This window comes from Eptesicus fuscus, chromosome 20, assembly GCF_027574615.1.
Source record: "Eptesicus fuscus isolate TK198812 chromosome 20, DD_ASM_mEF_20220401, whole genome shotgun sequence".
Classification (NCBI taxonomy): Eukaryota; Metazoa; Chordata; class Mammalia; order Chiroptera; family Vespertilionidae; genus Eptesicus; species Eptesicus fuscus.
The window spans coordinates 46,783,558-46,810,331 of record NC_072492.1 but is presented as its reverse complement, the minus strand read 5'-3'; the positions used below and the strand labels follow the sequence as shown (position 1 = coordinate 46,810,331).

Sequence of the window (26,774 nt, the reverse complement as noted above, 5' to 3'; positions counted from 1 at the left end):
CAGTGCAGTGAGAACACAAACACACGTTCCTGATCGCCAAGCCTGACGTGAGAGGCGGGTTGGGACTTCAGGGAAGCGGTTGGGCAGGAAGGGGATTTTTGAGCGGGGACTGACCTTGTCAGTGGTGAGTCCGTTCACGAACCCTGCGGGGTTTCATCACCCCACGTTCGCTTTCCCGTTCCTCCTTGCGACTCGGAGAAGGCATGGCTGGGCCACCTGGACCCTAGCAGGCGTGGCCCGTGAGCATCGGACACATTCAGAACCGCGTGCTGGGGAACGGGCCGTGGGGCGGCAGGGGGGGCTCCTGTGAACCCTGTCACCGTCCGCAGCTCGTTTGGCCAGCAGCCGGGCCGTCGGATGTCCAGCCTCCGCGGAGCTCGGCGCGCCCCGTAAAGGACACATCTACGGGGAAAGCCCACGCCTGTGGGTCCACGTCCCTCACACAGTGGGTCTTGATCTGTTGCATCAGGATTTGCTGGGGCCCGAGGAAAAAAAATACAGATGCCTGTGCTCCGCCTCTGATTGGCCCGAGTCAGCGCTCTGGGGGTGGGGCCAGGGAATCTGTCCTTTATTTTATTTTATTTTTAAATATATTTTTTATTGATTTCAGAGAAGAAGGGAGAGGGAGAGAGAGAGAGAGAAACATCAATGATGAGAGAGAATCAATGATGAGAGAGAATCACTGATGGGCTGCCTCCTGCACGCCCCCTACTGGGGATCGAGCCCACATCCCGGGCATGTTCCCTGACTGGGATCGGACTGTGACCTCCTGGTTCATAGATCAACGCTCAACCACTGAGCCACGCCCCCCGGGTGGGAATCTGTCTTTTAAAATCCCAGGTGATGCTCAGTCGTCGTGGTGCAGTGCGCGAATATTGGTCCTGGTGCCCGCAGTGAGGTGCTGATGGTGAAGCCAGGCATTCCTAAGCCTTTTTGGGGCTAACAGAATCTCCTTGGAGTGGAATAGGCTACAAGCAAGCATGTCAAACTCGCGGCCCGCAGGCCCCATGCCTCGCTTATTTGGCATATGTTAGCCTTTGAGTTTGACATGCTTGGGCTACAGAGAATAGGGTGGGGGGTATCTTAATTGCTTTGAGTTTGGTCGTGGTGTGGGGGAGGGATATTTGGCTCAGGCGTTTATCAAAAGCCTCATCTTTGGAGGTAACTTTTTTGGAGGAAAGGGATGGTTAAAAGCCACTTGATGACATGAAAAGAAAGGGGGAGGGGAAGAGGACAGGAGAAAATCTAACGGAGCTTTCGCTTCCTCGGGGTTTGCGTTAAAACGTTGCTTGGGTTTTAATTAAGCAGAGCACCTTCCTCCCCATCCCTGGTTGATCCTGGTTGCCATGGCAGCAGACTCATTGCTATCTGTAGCCCACCCCGCCACCAGCCTCTGTAGCCCACCCCGCCACCCGTGTCTGGCACCCGCAGCCCTGCCGGCTCCACGGAGCCCAGACCCGACTTCTCAGCAGGCGTGGGGCTGCAGTGGCATAAGGCTGGGCAGGTTTTGATGGGGGAGGCGACAGCTTGCCACGTCAGCTGGTTTATGGCGGGTGAAGGCTACACTCTGATGACTGCGAGAAACGTGCCAGGCAGCGCTTCTGGGCTGGGCTGTTCCTGCTCACGTGCTTTGACCCAGATTCAGGCATCGCCTGAGAGAAGGTGTCTCAGGTCATCCGTGCCTCCTCCCCGTGGCTCTCACTCCCCCAGCGCCTCTCCGTGTTCCCTTGAGTCCTTGGTCCTCCCAGAGCCGTCTCCTGGGCTTTCTACACGGACACCTGTTCTCAGGTGTCTGGGCTGGTACCTGGAGGAGATGATGGACTCTGTCATCCTAAGAGAGGTTACAGGAAGAGAAACACGTTCCAGGTGAAAGGTGATGTGTTCCATTCGGTACCAGACAAACAGAATGTTCCCAAGTGAAGACAGCCCCCAAGTAAACAGTCGGAAGGAGGTCTGGACTAGACTCAAGAGTCCATTCTTTAGTCGTCGTTAATCCTCACCCACGGAAATTTTTTCATTGATTTTTTTAGAGAGAATGGAAGGGAGGGGGAGAGAGAGAAACATGGATCGGCCGCCTCCTGCACGCCCCCTCCTGGGGATTTAGCCACAACCCGGGCATGTGCCCTGACCGGGAGTCGTACCTGAGACCGCTTGGTGCCTGGGTCCACGCTCAACCGCTGAGCCACGCCCGCTGGGCTCCCCCGCCCCTCCTGTGTAGAGCGCTCGGTGTGGGTGGGGATAGCTGCCCGCCTGCCAGCCCTGCGCTCCTATTCGGCACCCGCGGTCGGCAACAACCTGAACATCACCCGGAGGCCCACGCCTCCGAGGCCCTCACTTCCAGCCAGGCCTGTCTGCTCTCCCGAAGCCAAAAGACACAGAGCTCTGGGCAGCTGAGCCGCGGCCGCCCCCTCCTCCCAGCCTCTGCTGGAGGGCGATTGTGTCCCCGCCAGGAGCCAAGCCATTCTTCACGTGTCCCTGGTGGTCGCTGTCTTAATAGGAACCGTATGAGGAAGTGTGTTCCCTGCCCGGCAGACGGCTCTGCTCTGCCCCATTAAATCCCAGCACCGCACCAGGCAGGGCCTCCTTTGTCCCCGCGCCGATTGCGCTGATAAGCCCCGCTCCGTTTAATTTCCCATTTCTTTTCTTCCTGCTGTCTCAGCCGGGCCGCCTCAGGTCAGCGCAGGCACCTGTCATCTCCCTCTGACAGTGCTCCTCCCTCAGAGAGCAGAGGGCTCCAGCACGCAGCCTCCCCGCCCTGCGATCCACGCCCAGCGAGCGCCAGGGCGGTCGGGCATCTCCAGGCATCCCACTCCGTCTGTTGCACAAAGACAGCTACCCTGTGAAGGCGAGGTGGCCCCCAAATCTTAACCAAGAGAAAGGAGGGGTTTCCCTTGCTGGGGCTGCGTTCTGACGGGTCGATCAGTTTCCTGAAGCCAGTTTTCTTTCTGGCCATTTCCCTTCTTGCTGTGTTTATGGCCAGATCTCGGGGGAAAGGAGTGGTGCTTAGTCCTCCCGCAATTAGCTGTCTGGTGCTATTTCATTAAGCCGTTAAGTTTCCGTTGCCATGGTGATCTCTAAAAATCGTGTGTGTGTGTGTGTGTGTGTGTGTGTTTGTATGTATGTACATATATAATTAAAAATATTAAACCTGAAAATGGAAATATAATGGCTTAACGAAACAGCATAAGATATATAAAATACGTGTAGTGTACAGATCATTCATGTACTCCTGTGTGTATATGTGTGCACATACACCCTTTATCCATCTATCTATCTAGCATGGTTTTGTCTGGACAATGAGCCCACTGCAGGGATGCTAGTGACCTACTACACCCCCACCTCCCTGGTGGTACCATTTTTTAGGGTGTGGGGATGCGTTTCAGCCCAAGTAACGACACTGGGGGCGTAAACCTGCTGTGGAAGCAAAGGAAAGGGGAGACAGGAAGTTACCTGTATCCCGAAGCCAAATATACGACCTCAAAGGGCACGGCCCTCTCGCCTCTTGGTGACAGAAAGTCTCCATCACCTTGAGCAGCAGGTGATCCTTTCTGAAAGTGGAAAATGTATGTCAGCGTGACGGTGGGATCCAGGCACTTTATAGACAAGGCAGGGCTCCACGCCGCCCCCAGGGAGCGTTGGGAATTGGAAATTCTGCACCGAAGCCCATCATGATCCGATTTTCTCTCCTCCGCCAGGACCTCCTGCCCTTTCGGATTTAACTGAAGAATGGACTGGGTGCACTAGACACTCCGGGGACCTTTGCTTTCTGTTTTATTAACCCGCGTTCACTGTGGGAACTGCCAGAATGTGGTTTTGTAGGGCTCGGCGTGTGCCAGCCAGGGAGGCCCCACACCCCCACTCTCATCGACTCCCTACGAGAGTCCCACAGAGTGGGTAATGTCACCACCCCTACTTGGCAAGCGGGGAAACTGAGGCACGGGGCTATCAAGTGACACCTCCAAATATGCACAATCAGGAAATGGTCAGGTGGACGGGGAAACAGCTGCGTTCAAGTGGGTGAACCCAGGTTCCCATTCCCCCAGACCCACCCTCCCCTGCTCCCTGCTGGGCAGTGACATGGAGAGTCCCCTGTGTCACCACCTGGAAGAAAAAGGGAAAGAGAGAAGCTGGAGAGGCAAGCGGGGAGGAGAGTGCCAGGGAGCCTGCCCTGATTCCCCGTGTCTCGGGTTTGTGGGTCGATGGACAGGGGCAGGGTAGGCCCAGCCTAGGTGGCTGGCCCTCCGGCAGGCACGAACCAGCGAGTGAAACCTAGACGTGCGTCGGGGCCGGAGTGAGATGCGGTGGGACCTGTGGTCTCTCTCACGGGACACAGGCTGGGAGAGTGCCTTTTCTTTATTCCCAGGGCCCCATTCTGGTGGAGTGGTTTCCTCTTGTGGGCTGTGCTGAACTTGACCTTCGCACTCTTGTTTCTTGAACAGATTCATAGCTGGAACGTACTGCTGGGGAAATACTTAGCTGATTAAGCAAACAAACTTTTAGAAACAAACGTTTAGCTGCATTTACATAATGCACAGGTTCTTCGCATCTCAATGATATGCTAATGGGGGTTTAGCTATAAGCCCAGGCCCACTGGAAATGAGCCCCCCAGGGGCCTGGATGTGGCTGAAGGGACCCGGGTGCCTGTGCCCCTTTCAGGTTCTCTGCATCATCATCTCCCCACCACCTCCATTTTCCAGGGGAGCTTCCTCCAGGCTGGTAAGCTCATCTGTTGAGATGCAACTCAAACCACCTAGCCCACCCCCACCTGGTCCCTCGTTATTCTTCACGTGGTTTTCTTGGGTCTGGCCAGTGCTTGGAGCCTTCAGTCTTGGTGAGGAAGGGCTTGCCTTTGGGAAAGAAGGGGAAGGCAGAGGCGGAGACCTGCGCCCACGCGCCTCTCGCAGGCTCCTCCGGCCCCTCCCTCCCGAACCTGTCCTCTCTCGATAGGCTTTTGGACAGGGTTGACCTGCGGGCATCCAAGGACCAGGATGCTTTCCTGGGCAGAGCGGTTAATCTGGCAGGAACTCGTGGCCAGGAAACCGCTGTAAGGAACCGGGGGTGTGCATGGGCAGCCGGCCTTGGGTGAGAAGATGGATCCTGGTGCGGGCCCGAAGGCCAAGTTCAAGTCCTCCTGGCCCTCAGATGTCTGTGTTGTTCTGCTGTGAGGGGTGAAGCCTGCAGAACTACAGTCACCTGAGGTTGGCCACTTACTCTGGAATTACGGGGTTCGTCCAGACACCAGGGCTAGGCAAGGCCGGGGAGTCGAGCCTTCCCGATGCAGCATGTAAATTGAGCCTGAAGGAGAAAGGGCTCAGAACCCACCCACAAAGATCACGTTGACATCACCGAAGTCACAGAGCAAGAGACATTGGCCCTTTTAAGTTCCACCAACATTTGGCCAATTTTTAAGTGGTGATTTATCATTCTACCCAGCTAGCTTTTATTATTCCAAACACCAGAGCTCTCTGGGGGCGTGGCTGGTAACTGGTCGTGCCTGACCTTGAAATGATTTGAACAATAAACGTATCTTTTCTTCTGACAGAGAAAAGGAGACAAAGCTTGAGTATGTTTTCTTAGTTCCCTGTTTGGCTGCTGGAAATTCTATACGGTGTCCTTCTTGACCTGTTCTCAGGGGTAGGGAACCTTTTTTTCCTGCCAAGGCCCATTTGGATATTTATAACACCATTCACAGGCCATTCAACCTTGTCCATTTAAAAATTAGCCTGCTACATTGGGTTGAACATTTAATTAACTCACCCCTAATGCCTTGGCAGGGCCAGACCCAATGATTCTGTGGGCCTTATACGGCCCTTCGGCCGGACGTTCCCCATCCCTGTGTTAGCTAAAGGAAATCAGAGAACCATTGATCTAGGGCAGCGGTCGCCAACCTTTCAGACCTCACCGACCACCAGTGGTCCGCGGACCACCAGTTGGCGACCGCTGATCTAGGGAATATATAAAATGTGGGCTATCTTCAGGCTTCATTGCTATTTAAACTGGTGTACCATTGATCTAGAGAACATATAAAATGTGGGCTATATCAGGCTTTGTGGCTATTTAAACTGGTGTTTCAAAACAGTGTGATCAAATGGATACGTGTGTGTGTGTGTGTACCATCTACACGCACGGTACACACATACAAAAGATTGCCAGTGTTCTTTACAGGTGGTTACCCCTGGTGGTGAATGATTTTCACCTTTTCTTTGTGCAAATTAATATTTTCCCCTTTTTCTTACAGCGTATGCAAATTTTTACGTTGTCAGGAAATATTTTAATACGTTTTAAGGGACAATAATGCCTTTTAATTGAGGGCACAAAGAGATGTTCATTACTCGGGGCTAATGAATTTGTTCCTCACTCAGTGGACGTTTCTTGTTCCGTGAACAGTCGGAATGTGCTGTCCCCGCGGCTCATCCTGGGGACTTTCTCACGGCGTTCCGTAAGCTCGGGCACCAGAAACAGCCATACGTTCCTACTCACCGGGGACGAACGGTCATTTCGGCTACCTGTGTCCGAGGCTGTCCCCGGCAGCAGAGACTGTGCGTGCCGGAAGGCCCCCTGACGTCGGCCCAGCTCAGCTCATTTACAGTCAGAGGAAGCGAGACCTTCAGAGGTCGAGATCTTCCCAGGGTTGAGCACAGAAAACGGAAGACAGGAGTTGGCCTGAGAATTCTTAGCCATGGATTTCATTCACTTAATTGTCTCTCTAAAGGGAGAGGAAAATCTGGTGCAAATGTAATGTTGAGTTGAAGGCATTGAAGGCACGGATGTCTGAGGACAGGAATAAAGCTTCCCCGTAGTAGCTTTCCCCTGTTCTTTCCTTCTTTTTCTCTCTTCCTCCTCCTTCCCCTCTAGCTGCTTAGCTCCCACATCCCTTGACCAAGTTTGGGACTTACCTTCCCCCCCACCTTGGGGGTGTTGGTGGAAGGCAGAGCCTGCCTTGCAGGATAGCAGTTGTATTACCCGCCTCTCTTGCAGCTAGAGGTGACCTTGGCCTGACTAGTCGGACAGACCTGATAACAAAGGGGGCAGTGGTTCCAGCAGGAGTGGCCTGCGTTCAGCACCAGAGGCCTACGCTGGGCGTTTGGTTTCCAGTATTGGGGTAGAGGTGCTGCCCCGAGGGTGATGTGGTGGCATTTGGTTGGTAGAGCAGGAAGTCCTGGTCTCCTTGACCTTGTTTGGGTTCCAAGATGGGTTCTGTGGCCTCCTGGGTTGGTTCCCCGATCCCTCAATACCCATCTGATGAATGAGTTGGTCTCGGTTGCCCATCACTGGGGACTGTGCAGGATAAATTCTCCTACGGATGCTGGGCATGGATGCCAGTTCTGCTGTGCCTCCGGTAGAGCCTCCGCTCTCTCTCCTTCTTGTCACAGAGAAGGGAAGGAACACTTACATCTTCAGGCACGTGCTTATCTTTTATTTATTTTCTGTTATCTCCAGTGATGATCCTGTGTGCGAGCATCAATTGTTTATATCCTGAAAAGTAAGAAAATAAACCAGGAAATGTTTATGGAACATTAGTCTCACTTAAACCTGATTTTCAGACCTCGTTTTCCTTCCAGTTATGCAGCCTGTGACAAAAGACAGATTTTGTTTTCCTGGTGCCGTTTGCAGGATAGAATGTTCTGTGTTAATGTTGACAATATGTATTGTAGCAGCTAAGCAGTTCACTGATGCTGTCCTGTTTTGGGGAAACAGGAGATAGAGATGGAGAGGGGGATTCTGTAGGTTTAGACCCTATATGGACTCTATGTAGACATAGGAAGATGCAAGAATGCCTTGGCTTCGGGGGAGTTTATTTTTCTCTCAATTCTTCTGCAGCTGGTTGCATTTCTATGTGACAGTCCATGTCCTCGCAAAGAAAAGGGGGGGGGGTTATTTAATGTATGGAAATGATGGTGTCTGACAGGACAATTCAATTACGTTTCACTTTCTAGCCTTAAGTTCCTTTGCCTTCCCTCCTGCGTGTTTGGAAAAAAGCCACACACATGTATCCTTAGGTGCCCAGGTGTAACTGAGGGTCACGTGTGTCCCTGTCTCTTACCTTGAGATACCTGATTGGCCAGAAATGTTGGGACTGATGTAAAATTTAGGTGCAGAGGCAGTACCTCGACTAGCTGTAGTTGGGCCATCTAAAATATTACTTTTTAAAATTTAGTCTGGCCCGGCCGGTGTGGCTCAGTGGTCGAGTGTCGACCTATGAACCAGGAGGCTACGGTTCGATTCCTGGGTTGTGGGCTCAATTCCCAGTAGGGGGCATGCAGGAGGCAGCCGATGGATGATTCTCTGTCATCATTGATATTTCTATCTCTCCCTCTCCCTTCCTCTCTGAAATCAATTAAGAAAAACAACTTCTAAAACAAATAAAAAATAAAATTTAGTCTGTGTCAGAATTATCCTGGAGTGAGCATGGCGGGGTCATATGGCGTGTTCAATGCAGATTCCTGGGCTCCTGTCCCAGAGGTTGTAATTCATTCAGTAGCTGCAGGGTGGGCCCTGGGAACGGGTATGTTGGGGCTCCTCCTATGACCCTGCGGTGGATGCCCTTCACCCCACAGTAAACTCTGTCCCCGCATTTGCCAGCAGCGAAGGTTATGGTGCCTGTTCCTTGGGGACGTGGTCAGCAAACCGCAGCTCGTGAGCCACATGCGGCTCTTTGGCCCCTTGAGTGTGGCTCTTCCACAAAATACCACGGCCTGGGCGAGTCTATTTTGAAGAAGTGGCATTAGAAGAAGTTTAAGTTTAAAATATTTGGCTCTCAAAATAAATTTCGATCGTTGTACTGTTGATATTTGGCTCTGTTGACTAATGAGTTTGCCGACCACTGATCTAGGCTATTGATTTTTACTCTCAGAATCAGTGACGACGTCAGAGCCGTGTCTCCTGCAATAGCAAAGTGAGCCCAGTGACAGTTAAGTTAATATTAGCCGCTGGGCAGGGGCTGAGTCGGTGCTGTTCTCTTGGTGCCTCCCTCTACCTGGTCATTCACAACCACGGAAGTTACACGAGAAGCTGCCATCTTTCTGGGAGAGGCGAGTCCCTTGCAAAGTTGTTGTAAGCAATAGTGTTCTTCACAATGCCCTTAAAAAAAAAAATCTATATCCTATCTAATAAAGACAGAACATGCAAATTGACCGTAACTCCATGACAAAGATGGCGGCGCCCACAGCCAATAAGAGGGAATATGCAAATTGACGTGACAAGGCGAGAGGTGGAAGGCGGCCCTGGCCAGAGCGAAGGCGGAAAGACGGCTCCGGCTGGAGTGAAGGTGGAAAGGCAGCTGTGGCCGGAGCGAAGGCGGTGCCAGCAGCCAGGGGAAGGAAGGCCTATTCTTGCATGAATCTTCGTGCATCAGGCCTCTAGTATGTATATAAAAGCCTAAGCGACCGGCCGGCCGGTATCTGTGACATGCAATGACTACCAGGAGACAGACGCTCTGACCAGTAGCTATGATGTGCACTGACCACCAGGGGCAGACACTCAACACAGGAGCTGCCAAGCTGCAGTGACTTGGCAGCTGCTGTTCTTGGAAGACACACCCAGAACCAGAGAGGGGGGAGCCCGATTCTGGGGTGCGTCACCCGAGAACCACCCTCTCGCAATCTGGGACCCTTTGGGGGATGTCGGAGAGCCAGTTTCAGCCCGATCCCCGCAGGCCAGGCCAAGGGACCCCAACAGTACAAAAATCCGTGCACAGGGTCTCGTGTGTGTGTGTGTGTGTGTGTGTGTGTGTGTGTGTGTGTTGATTTCAGAGAGGAAGGGAGAGGGAGAGAGAGAGAGAAACATTAATGATGAGAGAGAATCACTGATCGGCTGCCTCCTACATGTCCTCCACTGGGGATCAAGCCCACAACCCAGGCATGTGCCCTGACCGGGAATCAAACCATGACCTCCTGGTTCATAGGTCGCCACCCAACCACTAAGCCATGCCGGCCGGGCACGATGCCCTCTTTGAAATGAGTGTTGGGCTCTTTTGAAGTCAATGCCACTTTCTGCTGGTGGATTCCCCACCCCCTCCCAGGGACCCGATGGTCTTTTCCCCGCTGTGCTGGTGGGTTGCGCACACACGTGCAGGGTGAGCTGAGAACTATAGAGACAGCCCTGGGCTCATTCTTAGACTTAAGTCCCTTGATTGGGCGTGAGTTCATGTTGACGGAATGTTCTTTTGTGCCGTGAACTGGAAGAGCTGACCTGGTAGACGGGCGTTTTGTTCCTTCTGGACATTTTGGCCCTGTTGACGGAGAGCAGGAGCCATCACCTCACTCGGATGTCTGGAACGGGCCCCGTGTGCGTGGGTGGTTTCTTCATGGATGAGAGGTAAGAGCGAACCCGTCGCTCCCTGTGATGCGCGTTTAATTTTTACCAATTAGGCAGGTCTATTTGTGTCTGTGTTGTCACTAAGCAACTGCTTATTCATAAGCAGCAAAGGCGAGGCGTGGATTGCTTTCGGTGCCTGAAAACATGTACCCACGGCAAAGACGGGGGATTCGAACCAGCCCCTCGCCCGCAGCTTCCTTGGTCTCCGATGGAAACTCTCCCAGCCCCGGGTTATACGTGACCCACGCCGCCCGTCCTCGGAAGGTTTTACCCTGAGGCGGGTGGGGGCTGCCTTCAGGCACACTTCTCCATGCCCAGAACTTGGACCCCAAATCAGGCGCAGATAGGACTGTCAGATATGACACCGGATGCCCAGTTAAATTCAAATTCCAAGTGAACAGTGAATTCTCTGTAGTGTAAGTACAGCCCACCCCTTATTTGGGACATACTTACACTAAAAATTCTTGTTCTATCTGAAATGCATATACAGCTGAGCAGCCTGTTTTGTTTTGTTTTTTGTTGTTGTTTTTTTGTTTTTTTTTTGTAATTTGCTGAATCGGAAGCTCCAGCAAGGGTCCTGTCCTGCTCTTCTTCCTGCTCTGAGTTCTGGCCGCAGGACTGCCGTGTGGTTTGCAAGAATCCCAGGGCTGTGGGGAGGAAGAAGACGGGGAGGCAAGGAAGGCTGTCCTAGACCCTCTTGAAAACAGGGATGCTTGGATATTGAGAGAGAAAAGTAGCTTTCGGGACCACACCAGGCAGTGGCATAGATAACACGGGTGACGTGGTTTTTAAAGAAGGCACTATGCCATCTGGAGGAATCTCAGGACGGAATTTATAAACGGAGGCTGACACGCCACCCGGGCCAGGGGGACCAGCCGAGGAACCGTACCTGCGGCTCCCAGCCAGGTCTCATTAGTCACGGGATGAACCTAAGTGGATCGAAGGACAGTTACCCGTGTGTGCAAGGAGTCAGCTAATCCTATTAGCATGACTTTAAAAGGCCTCATTGGGAGAGAGGACCTTTCACACACGAGGGTGAGAAATATGCCTGAAACTAGAAAAATACTCAACTTTCCTTGAGGTCAAAGCAATACAAATAAAGAGAAATAGCCTTTCCCCCTTCAGTGAATACATTTATTTCCAAATGAGAAATACCCAGGCCGACTCAGCAACCGCCGGTGGGCACTGGCACATCCTGTGGCCGGGAGGGTCAATGGCGTGGCCTTTCCGGAAATTACTTAGACAAATGCATCAAGGCCCTCTGATGAAGAGGTCAACTTCCGGCAACTTTGTCCACATTTCTGATGTGTATGTCGGCAAAGGTTTTGCAGTGATCTTTATAGAAAAAAAGACTTAGAAATAGCCTACATGCCCAGTGGTCGAGGTTATGTGAATAATAATGTTATTGTGTGAAGTGCTTGCAAAGGCTTTTCTTTGTGTCGGGGAGATGCTTGTGTCACATATAGGGGAAAGTCTGCAGTCGTACAGTACGTCCGCGTTATGTGCCGCTGCCTGAAAAAGCGTGGAAGGAAGTGACGCCATTCTCCAGCATTTGTTTTCCGTGACGCGATTGTGTGTGGCTTACCTTTTCTCCCGCAAGCTCTGAGGTTGTCCAAGGTTGCTTCAGTATGCATTTTATAGCTTTACTAGAAGCCCGATGCACGAAGATTCGTGCTAGAACGGGCTTTCCTTTCCCTGGCTGCCAGCACCGCCTTTCCACTCCAGCCCAGCCCCTTTCTGCTCAGGCCCCAGAGCCGCCTCTTTCCGCTCCGGCCCTGCCTTCCCACGCTGCCCAGAGGCCCTGAGAGACAAGCAAGTGTCCTGCTCCCGTCATGCAGCGCCTGTGTATGCAAATCAACCGCCATCTTTGTTGGGTTAATTTGCATATCACTCCTGATTGGCTGGTGGCGTAGCGGAGGTACGGTCAATTTACATGTTTGTCTATTATTAGGTAAGATAATCAGAAGCAAGGTTATTGGCAGCAGTATTTTATTTGGGGCACTTGCCCAGTGGCAAGATGGATGCGATGGCCGGCCAGCCCTCCTGCCTTCCCTCCCTCAACCACTTACACCCATTCAACCTGTTACATTGATGAGCGTTCGATGAATGTCCTGCTGTTCGTTTCATGCCAGGACTTCCCATTTGCAGCCTATATGTCGGCAGGTGGAGGGGTCCCGGGGATCTAAGGACACTGCTGAGTGCACAGCCTTCGACGGCTCAGGGAAGCGAAGGGGTTTCTCCATGAAAAGGCACATGGGCGTTTTTTCCCTTCCCTCTTCCCTTCAACTCTTGTTAGGTCACATAGAGCCAGTCTCCAGCACCCCCTCCCCAGTTCCTGACACTGAGCCACATCTCCAGTGCCCAGTGGCTTCTAAAGACAGCATTTAGTGCAGAAATGTCGAGAGTCAGACCCACCCCCCCAAACCACCAGGCCGTGCCCTCCCACCCCCGAAGATCAAAAGCCAAGAATTAGCTTCTCTCCCCCTCCACCCCCGCCCCGCATTTCAACGGATGCCTCCCCTTTTTGGGGACATTGAAGCCAAAATTACTTTGAAGATGTAGTAGTGGAAAGTGGGAGGAAGTGTTGGGTGAGCAAAGTGAATTTTCTCTCGTTTATTTTCAGGCGCCTATGCCTGCATTTGCGTTATGTGACGCAGCTCCACTGTGTCCAGTTGTAGGAAAACGGTTGTAGGGCAGCAATTAGTCACAGGCAAGCACCCGAAAGTTTAAGGATGCTGTGCAGACCCCCCCAGCTTGCAACAGGAGCTTCCCCTCACATGCTCAGTTGTTTCCCGGGGCAGCTCAGCCCCTTTGCACACGCTCCAGTGGCACATGAGCCATGACACCATACAACAAAGATTTCGTGCGTGGAGTCAAGGCAGGAGCTTTCCGGGGTGGGTGTCCATTCTGGGTGGGAGGGAGCAGAAGGAGTTTGCCCTCGTGTGGCAAGATCAAGGCACTGCACCTTTTAGCCTCTGGACAAGTGTGACCCTTCAAACGCTAATAAAGAGGAAATGGTTTCGCAAAGGACAGGCTTAGAAATAAGCAGAATGCCCTCCAGCCATTAAAAACTAGAGGCACTGAGACTCAGAAATCTAGAAAATTTTCTGAAATTTCAAGTGAAACAAGTGGGATGTGAAACTGTACATTAAAGCATAGAATCAATAGTAATAGAATAGCTAGCATTGGTTGTGGATTTCCCGTGCCAGGCACTGTGCTGAGAGCTCTGCGTAGACTTTAGTTCCATAACAACCTTACTAAGGGGATGTGATTATTAAACCTACTTTATCACCGTGGCATTGAGGCACAGAGGAATGAGTGACAGAGCCACTGTCCCAAGGTTGACAGAGCCATGATCCCGTGTTTGGCAGAGCCACGTTCCTGTGGTTGACAGAGCCACGATCCCGTGGTTGACAGAGCCATGATTCCGTGGTTGGCAGAGCCACGTTCCTGTGGTTCACAGAGCCATGATCCCGTGTTTGGCAGAGCCATGATCCCGTGGTTGGCAGAGCCATGATCCTGTGATTGGCAGAGCCATGATCCTATGGTTGACAGCCACTGTCCCAAGATTGACAGAGCCATGATCCCGTGGTTGAAAGAGCCATGATCCTGTGGTTGACAGAGCCATGATCCTGTGATTGGCAGAGCCATGATCCTATGGTTGACAGAGCCACTGTCCCAAGATTGACAGAGCCATGATCCTGTGGTTGACAGAGCCACTGTCCCAAGATGGACAGGGCCATGATCCTGTGGTTGACAGAGCCATGATCCTGTGGTTGACAGAGCCACTGTCCCAAGATGGACAGGGCCATGATCCCGTGGTTGACAGAGCCATAATCTTGTGGTTGGCAGAGCCATGATCCCACCGCAGCCAGTGTGATCCAGCATCTGTTCTCGTCACTGTCTGTACTCCCTGCCGATATGCGAAGCATCAGCGGACAAAAGCTAGACACAGATGAGGGACAAATGACAGCTGTCGTGTCGGGGATGCTGGGCCCCTGTCTTTGGGCAGGGGCCTTTTATGGAGGCAGTGCTCTTTAATTGGTTATATTTGTAGCTTTACAGAAGGGAGACAGCGGGAGAGCTGCGGATAGGTTAGAGACAGTCAGAGGATTTAGTTTTGATGTCTCGGGGCCGAGGGGCCCTCTGCCAAGTCGGGGAGGACCCCCTGGCTCTTTCTGAAATCCCCACGTGAGTGTCCAGAAGGGCTTCCTTGGACCTCTGTCTGTCAGTGTTGATGCTGGCCAATGTTGAGTAATTATTTCATGTTCAAGTTCAGCATAAATTACATAAAGGAAGTCATGCTAATCCCATGAGTGATTAGGGAAACAGAACCCAATTCCTAGCAAGCCTCGACACACTCATGGCTAAGTGACTTTCTTCCCCCAATTATCCTGATGCCCTGGGAAACCAGGAAAAGAGGGAAAACATGAGTCAGCGGCCCCTCCTGGCTCCCTGCTTTAGATCGTCAGCCTTTGGATATTGTTCGTGCTTACGGGGTACACCCACCGGGAATACACACACCCTTCATTTATGTCTCCTAACGGGTTTAGCTTTCAGAGAAGGTGTTTTTCCGGGGATTTGAAAATTTCTGCCCAAAGCAGCCGAGGATTTGCCCATTTGTGCTAATTCAACCAGATCATGTCCAGTGGCGTCCGGGGATGTGTTTGAGGCCCTCGTGGCTGGCGATCTGTTCATTAGCGCTGCCGTATTCACCGGGGCCTGAGCGCCCAGCCTTGGCCCGTGAGATGGGGCCCCATCACACCGACAGCAAGCTTCCTGGGTTCCTGGTGGCACTGGGCCCAGGGCTCTGGAAACAAAGGCTAATCTGGCATTTACCCAGCGAGATGTTCTCATCGGAGGGCCTTGAATCCGTAAGGGTCAAAAAGAAAATCATTTTAAAATCATGTCGATGTTTTTGTTTTTGATTGAAGATCGCAGCTTCCAAAAGCAGTTGCTGATCCAGGTTTGGGGCCCTGATCTGGAGGAGGCGGGAATCCTACTCCTGGGGAGGGAGGGAGTTGCGCCCTGAGGGGAGGGGCTCCCCGGGCAGCCGGGCTCCTTCCTGGTGGCCCCCTGGCTCGTGCCCGCGGACCCCGATCTGCTTTGCCCTGTGAGACAATGTGTCGGGACAGGGATCGTGCCCCTGGTTTGGGGGAGGGGGACCCAGGGAGTCCTGTGTCCCATCTGGTCCCGTGGACTGGTCCGTCCATCCCGCTGGGGTCCTCGTTCTCCCATGCAGCAGCGCGGGGCCCCTCTGGCAAAGGTGATGTGGGAGGACGCAGGCTGAGCCCCGCCAGGGGGTCCCCTCTCTGTGTGGATTCTGGGGTGCTTGCGCCTTCAGATTTTAAAGGAGGCTCTTTGGTGATGACCCGCCCTGACGTGGTTCCTTTCTTCCCTCCGGGAAGACCTGCGGGCCTGGCTCCGAGTCTCGTCTGTAATGAGCATTTCCTCTTACACTGAGAGCCAGGGGTGGAATGGGTGAAGAAACACCGCTTTCGGTTGGTCCGAGTGGGAACGATCGCAGACACGGGATTTCCACGGAGCCGTTTCCGTCTCAGACGTCACTCAACGCCAGCTCACGGGCCCCCTCTGCCGCCTCCTCGTCTTGAACCGAACGTCTGGGATTTCCGGTCCCCAGATGTCACTGCGTGACTGCTCCCACTGCCCTTTTTGGCGAGCAATGGAGATCAACACTCCCCCCTCCCCACCGGTCAACCAAGGGGCCCGGGTAGGAGGAGTCCCCAGGAGGCAGAGGACCTTGGCTTGACCCCCCGGCCCAACGGCTGGGGGAGGGGGGGCTGTGTGACCTGGGACAGTCACTCCCCGTCTCTGCTCATTTGTGAGAGGGAGTGATCCCTTCACAGGGCTTTTGTTAGGACTCAGGTGATTAAAATAACTGGGCAGCATCGCCTGCCAGCCGGGGCCATTGGTGTTTTCCGTCTCTGAACTTGGCCTCAGCTGTTCCATGCCTAACTGCCCTTCCTCTTGGCCCCGTCCTGCTTCAGAGGTGTCAGAACCTCTCCTCTTTCAAGAAGTCTCCCGGGTCTCGGCAGCCGCCCCCGAAGCGGTCCCCCTCTGCCCACGGCGCGGGCGCGGCGTTTGTTTTACTCGGTGGCGCGTGACGGTTTAACGAGCCTTAAGCGGGAGAGGCAGGAAGATTCATTGCTCAGGGTCCTCCGCGCTCCTGATTGATGTGGGCTGATTTCCCTCGTCGAGGGCTCATTAGTGGCGGCTTATTTAAGGTTCCTATGTCCCCCGGGCGTTCCCAGACTCTGTGCCCGCCGGAGGGGGCGCCGACATCAGGCCCCCCACCTGGGACCCCAGGGCCTGGCTTCTTTCCCGGGCTCACGACTCGATGCTTCACGACGTTCCCGGGAGACCCACGCTCGGTGCTGGAGTTGGCTGGCGCCGTCACGACTCTGTGGCTCTCGAGTGTGATTGCAGGACACCCAGGGCCTGCTCCTCCGTGTCACTCACAGCAGTAAGCGCAGTCTTCAGTGCTGGTCACAGACGCAGGCCTGCTCCTTCGATTTAAAGGGGTATACTCACGGCTTCCCTGCCTCGCACCCTGAAGTTATAAAATTCTAAAGGGAAGAGTTTGGGTCTGGGGTTGTTTTTCCCCCCTTATCACCTCCCACGCTCTGAGGAGGCCCAGGGAGTGAGTGGTGTCCGCCGGCTAGTCCCACGGGCATCGGGCGGCCTCCGCCACGGTGCGCCTGCTTCCTGCCTGCACTCCGGTCTGCTTGCTCGTGTCAGTGTTCCTGGGCGTAACATCCCAGATACTTAGCCCAGCTGGGGTGGCTCAGGGGTTGAACGTTGACCTATAAACCAGGAGGTCAAGGTTCCATTCCCCGTCAGGGCACATGCCTGGGTTGCACACTCGATCCCCAGTAGGGGGTGAGCAGGAGGCAGCCGATCAATGATTCTCTCTCATCATTGATGTTTCTATCTCTCGCTCGTTCCCGCTCCCTCTCAGTAATCAATCTCAGTAATCAATAAAAATATATATTTTTTAAAATCCCAGATACGTAGTTCAATTTCCCATCCAGCCTCTACAGCCTGAGTCATTAGATGTTGTCAGAATGTACAACAGCCTCCCCCCAGGTGTGCACAGACGCCCACCCATGTACAAACATGCACTGGGGCTGCCTGACATCCGAGCAGGAAAGCTGGGACCGAGTGGCACTCAGATGCTCGGACATACACACACACACACACACACACACACACGGATGAGTCCCCAGGAGTCGGTGTGGCCAGGAGAGTCATGGGGTAGAGCTCTGTGGGCTGTGGGCGAGATGGGCGTGTGACAGCCACCACTTCCCCACACAGCACTTAGGGCAGTCTCGGGATTTCCACGCAGCCTCTCCTTTGATCCTCGCAAAAGCCCGATGCAGCAGGTACTGTTATCCCGCCTCGAGAATCAGGAAACTGAGGCACAAAGAGGCTTAGCAGCTTGCGGGCCACAGTCTGGTTCCAGAATCTGCACTTCTTGCCCCTGCTCCGTTCTCACCCCTGCTCCGCTTTGCCTCTCTAAAGGGGGCATGGCCAGCGTACCCTGTTTTCACCTTCCTTCCCCTTCTTAGTGCCTTTCCATTGGGCGCCGACAGTGAGTGTTTGCAGAGTGAGGGAGTGGGTGAGTGAGTGCGTGTAGGAGCGAAGGGATGAGGAAATGAAGGAACACGGGGGAGAATGCACGGCCCATCAGCAAGTTAGGAAGGGCTCCTATCCCCATCTGTAAGCCCCCTCCAGCTGCCCCATGCCCACGTCCAAAGCACTTCCTCCTGTTCACAGTCCTCTCTCTTCCCGTCCCTCTTTCTGCCCAGACAAGAGCGAGAATGGCGAGGCGTACCAGAGGAAGAGGGCAGCGGCCCCCGACCAGCCCGAGGGCCCCGCCGCCCCCATGTCTGCTCCAGGGACCTCGGCCCCGCCCAGCGGCAGCAGCTGGAGGAGGATCACGCTGCTCATCCTGGCCATCACCATCCACAACATCCCAGGTGAGGCCCGGCCCGCCCGCAGGGCAGGCATTGCCGAAGGCCTGGCACTGCTGCCGGCTCAGCTGCCTGGCTGGGAAGGGGGCCGGGCAGTCGGGGTGCGGGTCCCCTTTTGAGGGGCGTGCACATGTTTCTTGACTATATTTCTGCCATTACTTCTTCTCGATGGGTCCCCATGTGATAAAGCTTCCCGTTCCAGTCGCTTCGAACAGTGTCACTCCTTTTTCCCTCCGTCAGTTCCTCTCTCCGGGTATCTGCTCCGCGTCCTTGGGAGCCCGACTTCCTAACTGTCCCCCGATTCCCGTGAGCGAGCCTTTCACAAACACGCGGCGTCTCGTGCCGCTTCGTGGTCTTAAAGTGCCGAATTCAGTGCGTCAGCCTTGCCGTGTGTCCTACCTGTGACAGCTTTCTGAAATGTCCTCGCCCGTCCTTCCCTTGTTAGCATTTTGGAGGAATTGGTTTTGCGTCTTTGGATTTATTTTCATTGAAAAAAATAACGTATTGGTGTTGTTTCCAAAAACGACACACGTTTTAGTCAGCGTCACGAGAAGCAGACACCGAAAGGGAGCCTGCTCTCCTCGGGCCGGGAATCGCCGACGGCTCAGCTCCAGTCTGTCATCTGCCGCCTGAAAAGCACTTGACGAGGCAGCGTGTTCAGTCTGGGGCCACTGTCACAAAGACACGTCCCTTCCTCGGGGTATCGCTTTCCAAAGGACGAGAGCAGCCAGCCCCTGCGCGAGAGGGGCGCGGGGTGGGGAGGGGAGGGGCACCGCCACACTCGGTGCATGGGCACCCTTCCGTCTGCCGGCGGGGGAGGGGGGGGGGCTCGAAGCCGTGGCCTCCATCAGTCACGACCATTTCTTCCCGAAGCAGGTAAACCGCCTGCACCCCTCGCACCTGTTTCTCTAAAGGGGGGTTCTTTCCTGCTCTAGAGCTGTGGACAGATAGCCCCCAGGGGGTCTGTGAACCCCCAAAACCGCCGCCAACGACCGCGGCTCCCTTTCTGTATCCGAGGGGAAGTGAGCATCAAGTAGCAATGGAGTTCCTTCTAATCTCTCTTCACGAGGAGCTGACGGTCCCCACAGGGCACTGCGTTGCTTTGTCCGTGAGGAAGTCACACGTAGAGCTTAAAGGGATTCGAGGGAATCCCATCCAAACACGGCTCCGTGGAGAATGTGGGGGAGGGCGTGTTAATGGTCCCCGTGGCCCCTTCCGCCCGGCATTGGGTGACGCCGTGAGCAGTCACGCAGACAGTACATTATTCACCTCGTCTATCTAACGACGTTAATCACCTCGGCCTCGGCAGCACCTCCAGGGTCCTCACCCCACCCCGGCGGGCCAGGACAGCCCCGTCTGCAGTCCCCTGGGACACGGACCGCAGCCCTCGCGGGCTCTGGGCTGGGGGTGGCGTGAGCCTGGGCGTCCGCTTTCCCGGGCCCGGTCCCCGTGTGCCGCCGGGCAGCTCTCAGACGGCGCAGGGAGGAGCCAGTGGCCGGAGAGAACTGATGGACTCATTTTCCCAGGACGAGGACCGGATAGGACGTTTTATTGCACACGGGCCTTTCCCGGGAAAACCGGCTACTTCCCGGGCTTTGCTCCCAGAAACTGGAGGCGTCCTCTCCACGGCCGGAGACCCACGCACAGGCAGGCGTCCTCGTGGTAATGAGCACGTTGACGATGCTGGAGGCCGCCGCTGCCTGGGGCCTTTCGACGTTCCGGACGTGAAGGGCCCCACGTCTAGGATGTAGGTGTTTGTGTCCTTGTTCCATGTTTTAGACACTCGACCCTGTGGGGGTGGGGGGAAGGGGGGCTAAATAGACAGAGCTCCAGGTCACTCAGGCGGGCAGCGCTGATTCGAGCTCCATCCCTGTTGCCCCCAGCCTGCCTCCTGCTTTGGCGAGCTCGCTTCCCGTCTGCCGGTGATCGCAGGGGTTTTCAGAGATGGTTACGGAAGAATTCAGGAAGTGCTTCTCGCTGTTGGCAACTTGCCACATTAAAGGCACGTGTGGGCGGTGATCACCGGTGGCAGTGGGCTCAGTTCAGCGAGGAGAGTTAGGGTGGCGGGGGAGGGAGTGGGGGGTGGGTGGGGGGTATCTGGACCGAAGCCTCATTCACGCACAGACCTGCACTGTGGGCGCCCTGCGGATCTGTGTAGAAATGAGCCCCCGCAGCCAAGTGCGGACGGTCCAGGACCAGAGACCGTCACCCCTTGAACCGCCTTAGGGAGCGTGACTTGGAGGGAGAGATGGACACACCCAGGATTTCAAGTCCGAAAGGCCGGGGCTTGGATCCTGGAGCCATGCGATGCTCGGCTGGCAGGGTGGCCTTAGGTGCACCTGGGGGAGCCTCAGTTTCCCCAGCAGGACAGCGGGGGCAGCGTCTGTCGGCCGCGCAGCATTCAGTGAGGTGACAGCGATGGCGGCTCTGTCTGTATCATCTGCTGGGAAGTGCGTGCCGGACGCCTGGAGCACCGTGGGGCCTGAGAAATGTCCGTCCCCACCCCTGGGCCCCTCCCCCTTGGTCTGCGCTTCCCTCTGACCCTCCCAGACCGCCCGGCTCTGGTCTCGGCTCTGGTCTCGGTGATCCCGATCCCAGGTGGGCCCGCCTCCCGTGACCTGAGTTTTCACCCCGGCAGGTGGTTCCTCCGGAAGGCGCTTCCCTTCCTCCAGGGGTGGGAACTGCAACGTTCTCCTCTAATTAGCTGCGTCTCCGCCTCGGTGGGAAGCCTGACATTGTCATTAGCGCGGGCTCCCGTCTGGGTGACGGTTCGCTCGGCGCGGCGTGTCCCCGGGCGTGCGCCGCGGCACAGGCTGGTGGGTGGGAGCGTGAGAATCGCCCCGGCGCCCCGAGGGTGGAGACACGGGAAAAGGGACGGGCAGCTTGGGGATGATGTCACCTCCCGCCACAGGCCGGACACACGGACGGACGGACGCCGTGCCCTGCGAGCCTTCCGATCGAGGAAGCGACGTTCTGTGGCTGCCCCGGGATTGGGGCTCCCGTCCAGACTCAGCCCACGTCTGCCAGAGTCTGTCATCCTCGGCCTGTTAGGTAAATCAAAGAAGAAATGGAAGCCGGGGGTGTGAACACACTTCTGTCTTAGGACTCAACGTTTCCAGTAACTTCCAGATGTCTCTCTAGCCACGGTGAGGCAGATATTGGGGATGGCTCAGCAGGCCCGTCGTCGTGTCTGATGTTGGGGTGCAGGGCAGGTCGGGGGGGAGCTGCTCCGAGGACGGCTCCTCGTCCACTCCTCTGGGTGCTGTGTCATCTGCAGAGAGACACCCCCCCACACACGTGTCAGGCCACGTCGCTGTCAGCGCGGCCCCTCAGAACAGCTTCTCCCCACTCAGCTCGGGCTTTGCAGACAGGACATCTGCCGTCCTGGGGACTCACTGTGAAGTCTATGCCCCACGGACACTGCCCAGTTCACCCCCCCCCCCCCCCCCTCCGACACTCCTCAGCCCTCGTTCGCTCTGATTCAAGTCCAGAGCCGTCCCTTCCAGATACCTTGCGTGTTTGTCCCTTTCCTATGTCCTCAGAAACCCTTCCTGGCTCGGAGATGTCAGGAGAGAGGCGGGGTCACGCCAACGGGGAAACTTATCCCCGAATCCCGCTTTCCCGTGCCACTTGCCACATTAAAGGCTCAGTGTCAGTACATCTCGTCTCACGCTCTTTTAACCACGCGCCTTTCTCCAGCAGAGCCATTTGCTTATGCAGTCCGTGTCCCGGTGGCATCTTAGTGCTGCCTCTGTGGCCTGGCCTCCGGGTCAGCTTCCCTCTCAGGCTGGAGCTGTGGGGCCTTTCTGTGAGGGGCGGGCCTTCCGGGAGGCACTGGCTGATAAACTGAGTCACCGACCCCTCTGGAGCACAGAGCATCAGCCCGGGGGAGGAGAGTGGACAGGCGGGAGTCCAGGCACAAGGAAGAAGGGTTTGTGTGTGGGGTTTGGGGACGACAGTGGGGCCGTGAGATTGCCTGGTCCCTGGGCCCTGCCCTGCGAGGGGCCAGGCGCTCTACCCTGACCTGTGGTCGGCGAGGACTCCCAGAAGCCTGGGTTTCACCTCCGGGTAATTCTGAAGAGCGCCCTGTTGCTTAGAGACAGGAGATGGGCCTGGAGTGAAGATAAGGTTGCCAAGGAAACCAAGCCACAAATTCCCTTGTTTTTCTTGGGGATGCTGGACGGAAGAGCAAAGAAGTTTTCTGACAGCTGGAAGGAACGTCTCTCCTGGGTGTGTTTTAAACAAACGGACGTGTCGTCCAAGACACAGCCGAGCCAGTGCCCGGGTTGACAAAAACAGGGAGTTGAGTTTTGTGTTGTGTGTGTGTGTGTGTTGTTTTTTTTTTTTTAATATCAGGGAGCACCTTCTGATGCAGACGGAATTAAGCAGTCTTTAAATCCTGATTTATTTTCAGAGGTGAGGACCCAAGTTGCAGCCCCTTCCTAGTGTGTAACCTAGCTTTACTGAATTCCGAGTTTTCATGTGTTGTCCCAGTCTCTCTCTTTTTTAGGGGCGGGGGGAGCTGGGCGGGAAGGCGGACTGGTTGCACAGTGCAGGATGCCTAGGGTTTTGATGAACGGAAAAGGGGAGAGAGAGGAGGGACCCGGGTCTTTCCGGAACCCGTCACCTGAGTTGTTCTTGGCTAAACTATCCCTCGAGCGGGCAACACTGTTTTGTTTTGACCTCCAGTGTGGTGCCGGGGCCATGTCTCTTCACGCTTTCCCTGTGGCCCCCCTTCTCCCGTCTGACACCTGCTCTGTCATTCTTACACTCTGGCCCCACAAGGGATGCTCAGGGGACCCCCCCCCCCAGAGGCTCCCACACCCCCACTCTCTTCCTTCCTTCCCCTCTGCCTTCCAGTTTCAGGCCCACCCTTGAACCTGGCCGGTTTCTACTCCCGTCTGTGGAGCGCACACGTGTGTGCCAACCCGCCCCTAACACTCTCCAGGGAAGCAGACCCCAGGCTGCGTGGCGTCACCCGTCCCGTCCTACCCCGGAGAGACCGCCCGGCTCCCGAGAGCCCCGGGAGTCAGAAAAGCTCGTGACCCAGCGAAGCCTTCCTTCCCCAGCCCAGGATGCGTCGGGAGGGAACTAATTCCTTGTTATTAGTTGATTGGAAGTGAGCTTTTCTGTTGGCGACAGAACTCTGTCCTTCCTCTCTCCCCTGCGCCCGGCGGGCCATGGGGTATGACCGCGAGTCTCCCACCAGGAGAGGAGGATCTGTGACGCTTCCCCCAGACCCATCCGGCACCTCCCTCCGCGTGTTCGTTGGGGATGAGGGGTTTCATAGCTGCGCTGTGGACACGTGGGGCCTGCGATGTCTCACGTGAGCCTTCTCAGCGCGCAGCTACGCGGGAAGGGACGGGAACCCCACCCCTGACCCCCAGCCGTAATTGACCGGCCATCTGCAGACCTGGGTCCCCTCCGCCCGCCTGCCTGAAACCTGCCCCGACCCTCGCTGCTTCCCTTAACGCGCTGGCGGTGCTCTCACCAGCGATTCACCGATTCGCCGGGCCCTGCGAGCGAGTGTGCCGCGCGCTCCAGATGCCGCTGATTAAGACGGGGAGGGCTGTGCACTTGCCTGGCCCGGCTGCCTTTTCCTCCCTCCCGGGCCGGGGCCCGGTGGGAAGGAAGGACAGAAGCAATAGCTGAGAGATGTTCCGAAATCGGACTCTGCTGCCACCAATGACCACAGCTGTGCCCTGGGGCTGAGGGGGTGACTCCCCTTCGAGGTGCAGGGATCCCCAAGTTCAGGTGCAGTGTGGGGAGCACAGTCATGGAAATATACTCCACAGCTGGGCAGCCGCCTGCAGGAACGTCTCTCAGCTCAGACAGGCGACCTTGAAGACCCACGTGTAGCCTCCCTAGTGGGCCGTGACATCCCGGTTAGGATAAGAGGCCGACGGCGCGTACAGAAAACCCGAAACCGCAGTTTTGTCTCTCGTTTAAAAGAAGTCCAGCCCGGCCAGCGTGGCTCGGTGGTTGAGGTTCGACCTCTGAACCAGGAGGTCACACTTCAATTCCCGGTCAGGGCACAGGCCTGGGTTGCCAGCTTGATCCCCAGTGGGGGGCGTGCAGGAGGCAGCCGATCAATGATTCTCTGTCATCATTGATGTTTCTCTCTCTCTCTCACCCTTTCCCCTTTTCTCTGAAATAAATAAAAAATATTTTTAAAATCTATTTTAAAAATTAAAGAGAAGAAGTCCAGCCCTGGCTGGTGTGGCTCAGTTGGTTGGAGCATCGTCCGGTGCACCGAAAGGTCGCGGGTTCGATTCCCGGTCAGGGCACATACCCAGGTTGCAAGTTTAATTCCCCAGTCGCAGCTCGAACAGGAGGCAACCAATTGCTGCTTCTCTCTCACATTGATATTTCTCTCTCTCTCTCTCTCTAACCAATAAAAACATGGCCTCGGGTGAGGAAGGAAAAGAAGCCCAGCATAGGGATGGCAGCTGCGGGACACGGGCCCCTGTCTGGTTTCTGCTTTGCCAGTGGCTCTACTCCTCCTAGTCCAGGGTCCCCATCGGGCCTTCAGCCATCACTCCTTCCTCCAGATAGCCCTTAGGAGGACGGCTCCAAACTCCTGCTTTGCCTTCTGGAAAGTTCTAGCGCACAGCGTTCCCTCACTAAGGAAAGAGGGAGAAGGGATACTGGAAGGCGACAGCGGCCTCTGTCCCCCCACCTGGCCGGCCTGCGAGGCTCCGAAGCAGGGATGCACCTGAGTAACCTCTGGACAAGGGGCCCCCACTCAGGGCCGCTCCCTGCAGGAGGGCCGCGTGGTGGGTCAGAGCCCGCCCGGGTTTCATCCTGGCTCGGCCCCTCACTGGTGGCTTGAAAGCACGTTATCGTCTCGTGTGCTTAGCCACCCCTTTTCCCATCTTACTGATGCAATTAAATTGCGCAGGCACCTTTACAACAGACTGTCTCCAGCCTTCCCCTCTAGATTCTAAACCCTTCATATTCTCATGAATTTTTACTGTTGCTGTGATTTGAAACAGCAACCAAAGTGTCTGGGGTGCAGTGGTGATAATTCCTCGTCTTGAGGATGCCATGCTGAAGGAAAACCGCTGCCAGCCAGCAGATTGATGGCCCGATGCTTGTCTTCCCTAAGAAGTGGCCACGGTTAAATAAGATGACCTCGGTCACCGGTTAAATAAGATGACCTCGGTCACGGGTTAAATAAGATGACCTCGGTCACGGTTAAATAAGATGACCTTGGCCATGGTTAAATAGGATGACCTCGGTCACCGGTTAAATAAGATGACCTCGGTCACCGGTTAAATAAGATGACCTTGGCCATGGTTAAATAGGATGACCTCGGTCACCGGTTAAATAAGATGACCTCGGTCACTGGTTAAATAAGATGACCTCGGTCACCGGTTAAATAAGATGACCTTGGCCATGGTTAAATAAGATGACCTCGGTCACCGGTTAAATAAGATGACCTTGGCCATGGTTAAATAAGATGACCTCGGTCACTGGTTAAATAAGATGACCTTGGCCATGGTTAAATAAGATGACCTTGGGAAGCAGCTTTCTCTCCAAACATCTTATGTGTAGTGTTGTTTTTTCCTGGCCGAAGTCTGGATTGGGGGGGGAAAGGCAGTTTATTCGGGGCCCATTAAGTTGGCTGGTGGAAATATTAACTCTCTCCAAAGCCTGGGATTGGTACACAGCTTTGCTGACAGAATTTCTATTGTGGGTGCAATTTCATCGCTTTATAGATATAAGGCTTTGCTCTAGATCTGATGTATTTTATGGCAAAATAAGGCTCTTTTCATCTAACAGCGCCGGCTACATTTGCCTCCCCGAGCGAGTCGAGTGCAAGAGAAGATGGGTGATGTCTCTGGCCCCCGAGAGCGTATCGTCCAGTCAGCGGTGGGCTGATCGGAGCCAGACAGTGTATGTCTGATGGACAGGGAGGAAAGAGAGAGAATACCTTTTCGTATTTTGTGGTTTTTTTTTAGTCTCAATTTTTTCCCCCCAGTGGTCAAAGAATTTTAGAATTGGGATGGACCTCCAAGACAATGTAAGTCACCCCCTTGTTTTAAGAGGAATTGAAGCTCGTAGGAATGTGACTTGGCAGAGGCCCCGCCTCATAGCGGAGCTGGGGACAAAGGAGGGCTGAGCTTTGTATTTTAGGTCCAACATCTCAAACACGCAGCTGGGATATGCAGCGGCGCCCGGCCCTCCCCTGACTTCCAAGGTCCAGGCAGCTTCTAAAAAGATAGTAGATCTTTTCCACCCTGGAAAACCTTTCCAGCAAAGCTTTAAAATGACACTCAGGGATGCTTCATTTTCTTCTTATTTCTGAAATCAAGTTATCACATATGTACAGTCGGACAAATCCTAAATGCATCTCAAAGGATTTTTACGTATCTCTACAGGAGGGTGTGCTTATCTGAATAGTGTAGGTCACCACTATTCAGACCAAGATGCAAAATATTTCTCAGAGCCTTTCCCAAG

At 54.8% G+C, this 26,774-nt stretch overlaps 1 protein-coding gene across 3 annotated transcripts in view; it reads left to right on the top strand.

Annotated features, from left to right (window-relative positions):
* SLC39A11 (solute carrier family 39 member 11) overlaps positions 1-26,774 on the top strand; it is a 178,155-nt gene that overhangs the window by 91,190 nt on the left and 60,191 nt on the right. For all 3 annotated transcript variants that reach the window (XM_054709625.1, XM_054709624.1, XM_054709623.1), the window contains one exon: positions 18,147-18,317. In XM_054709625.1, the coding sequence (XP_054565600.1) occupies positions 18,147-18,317 (171 nt within the window). The remainder of the gene's footprint in view (positions 1-18,146; positions 18,318-26,774) is intronic.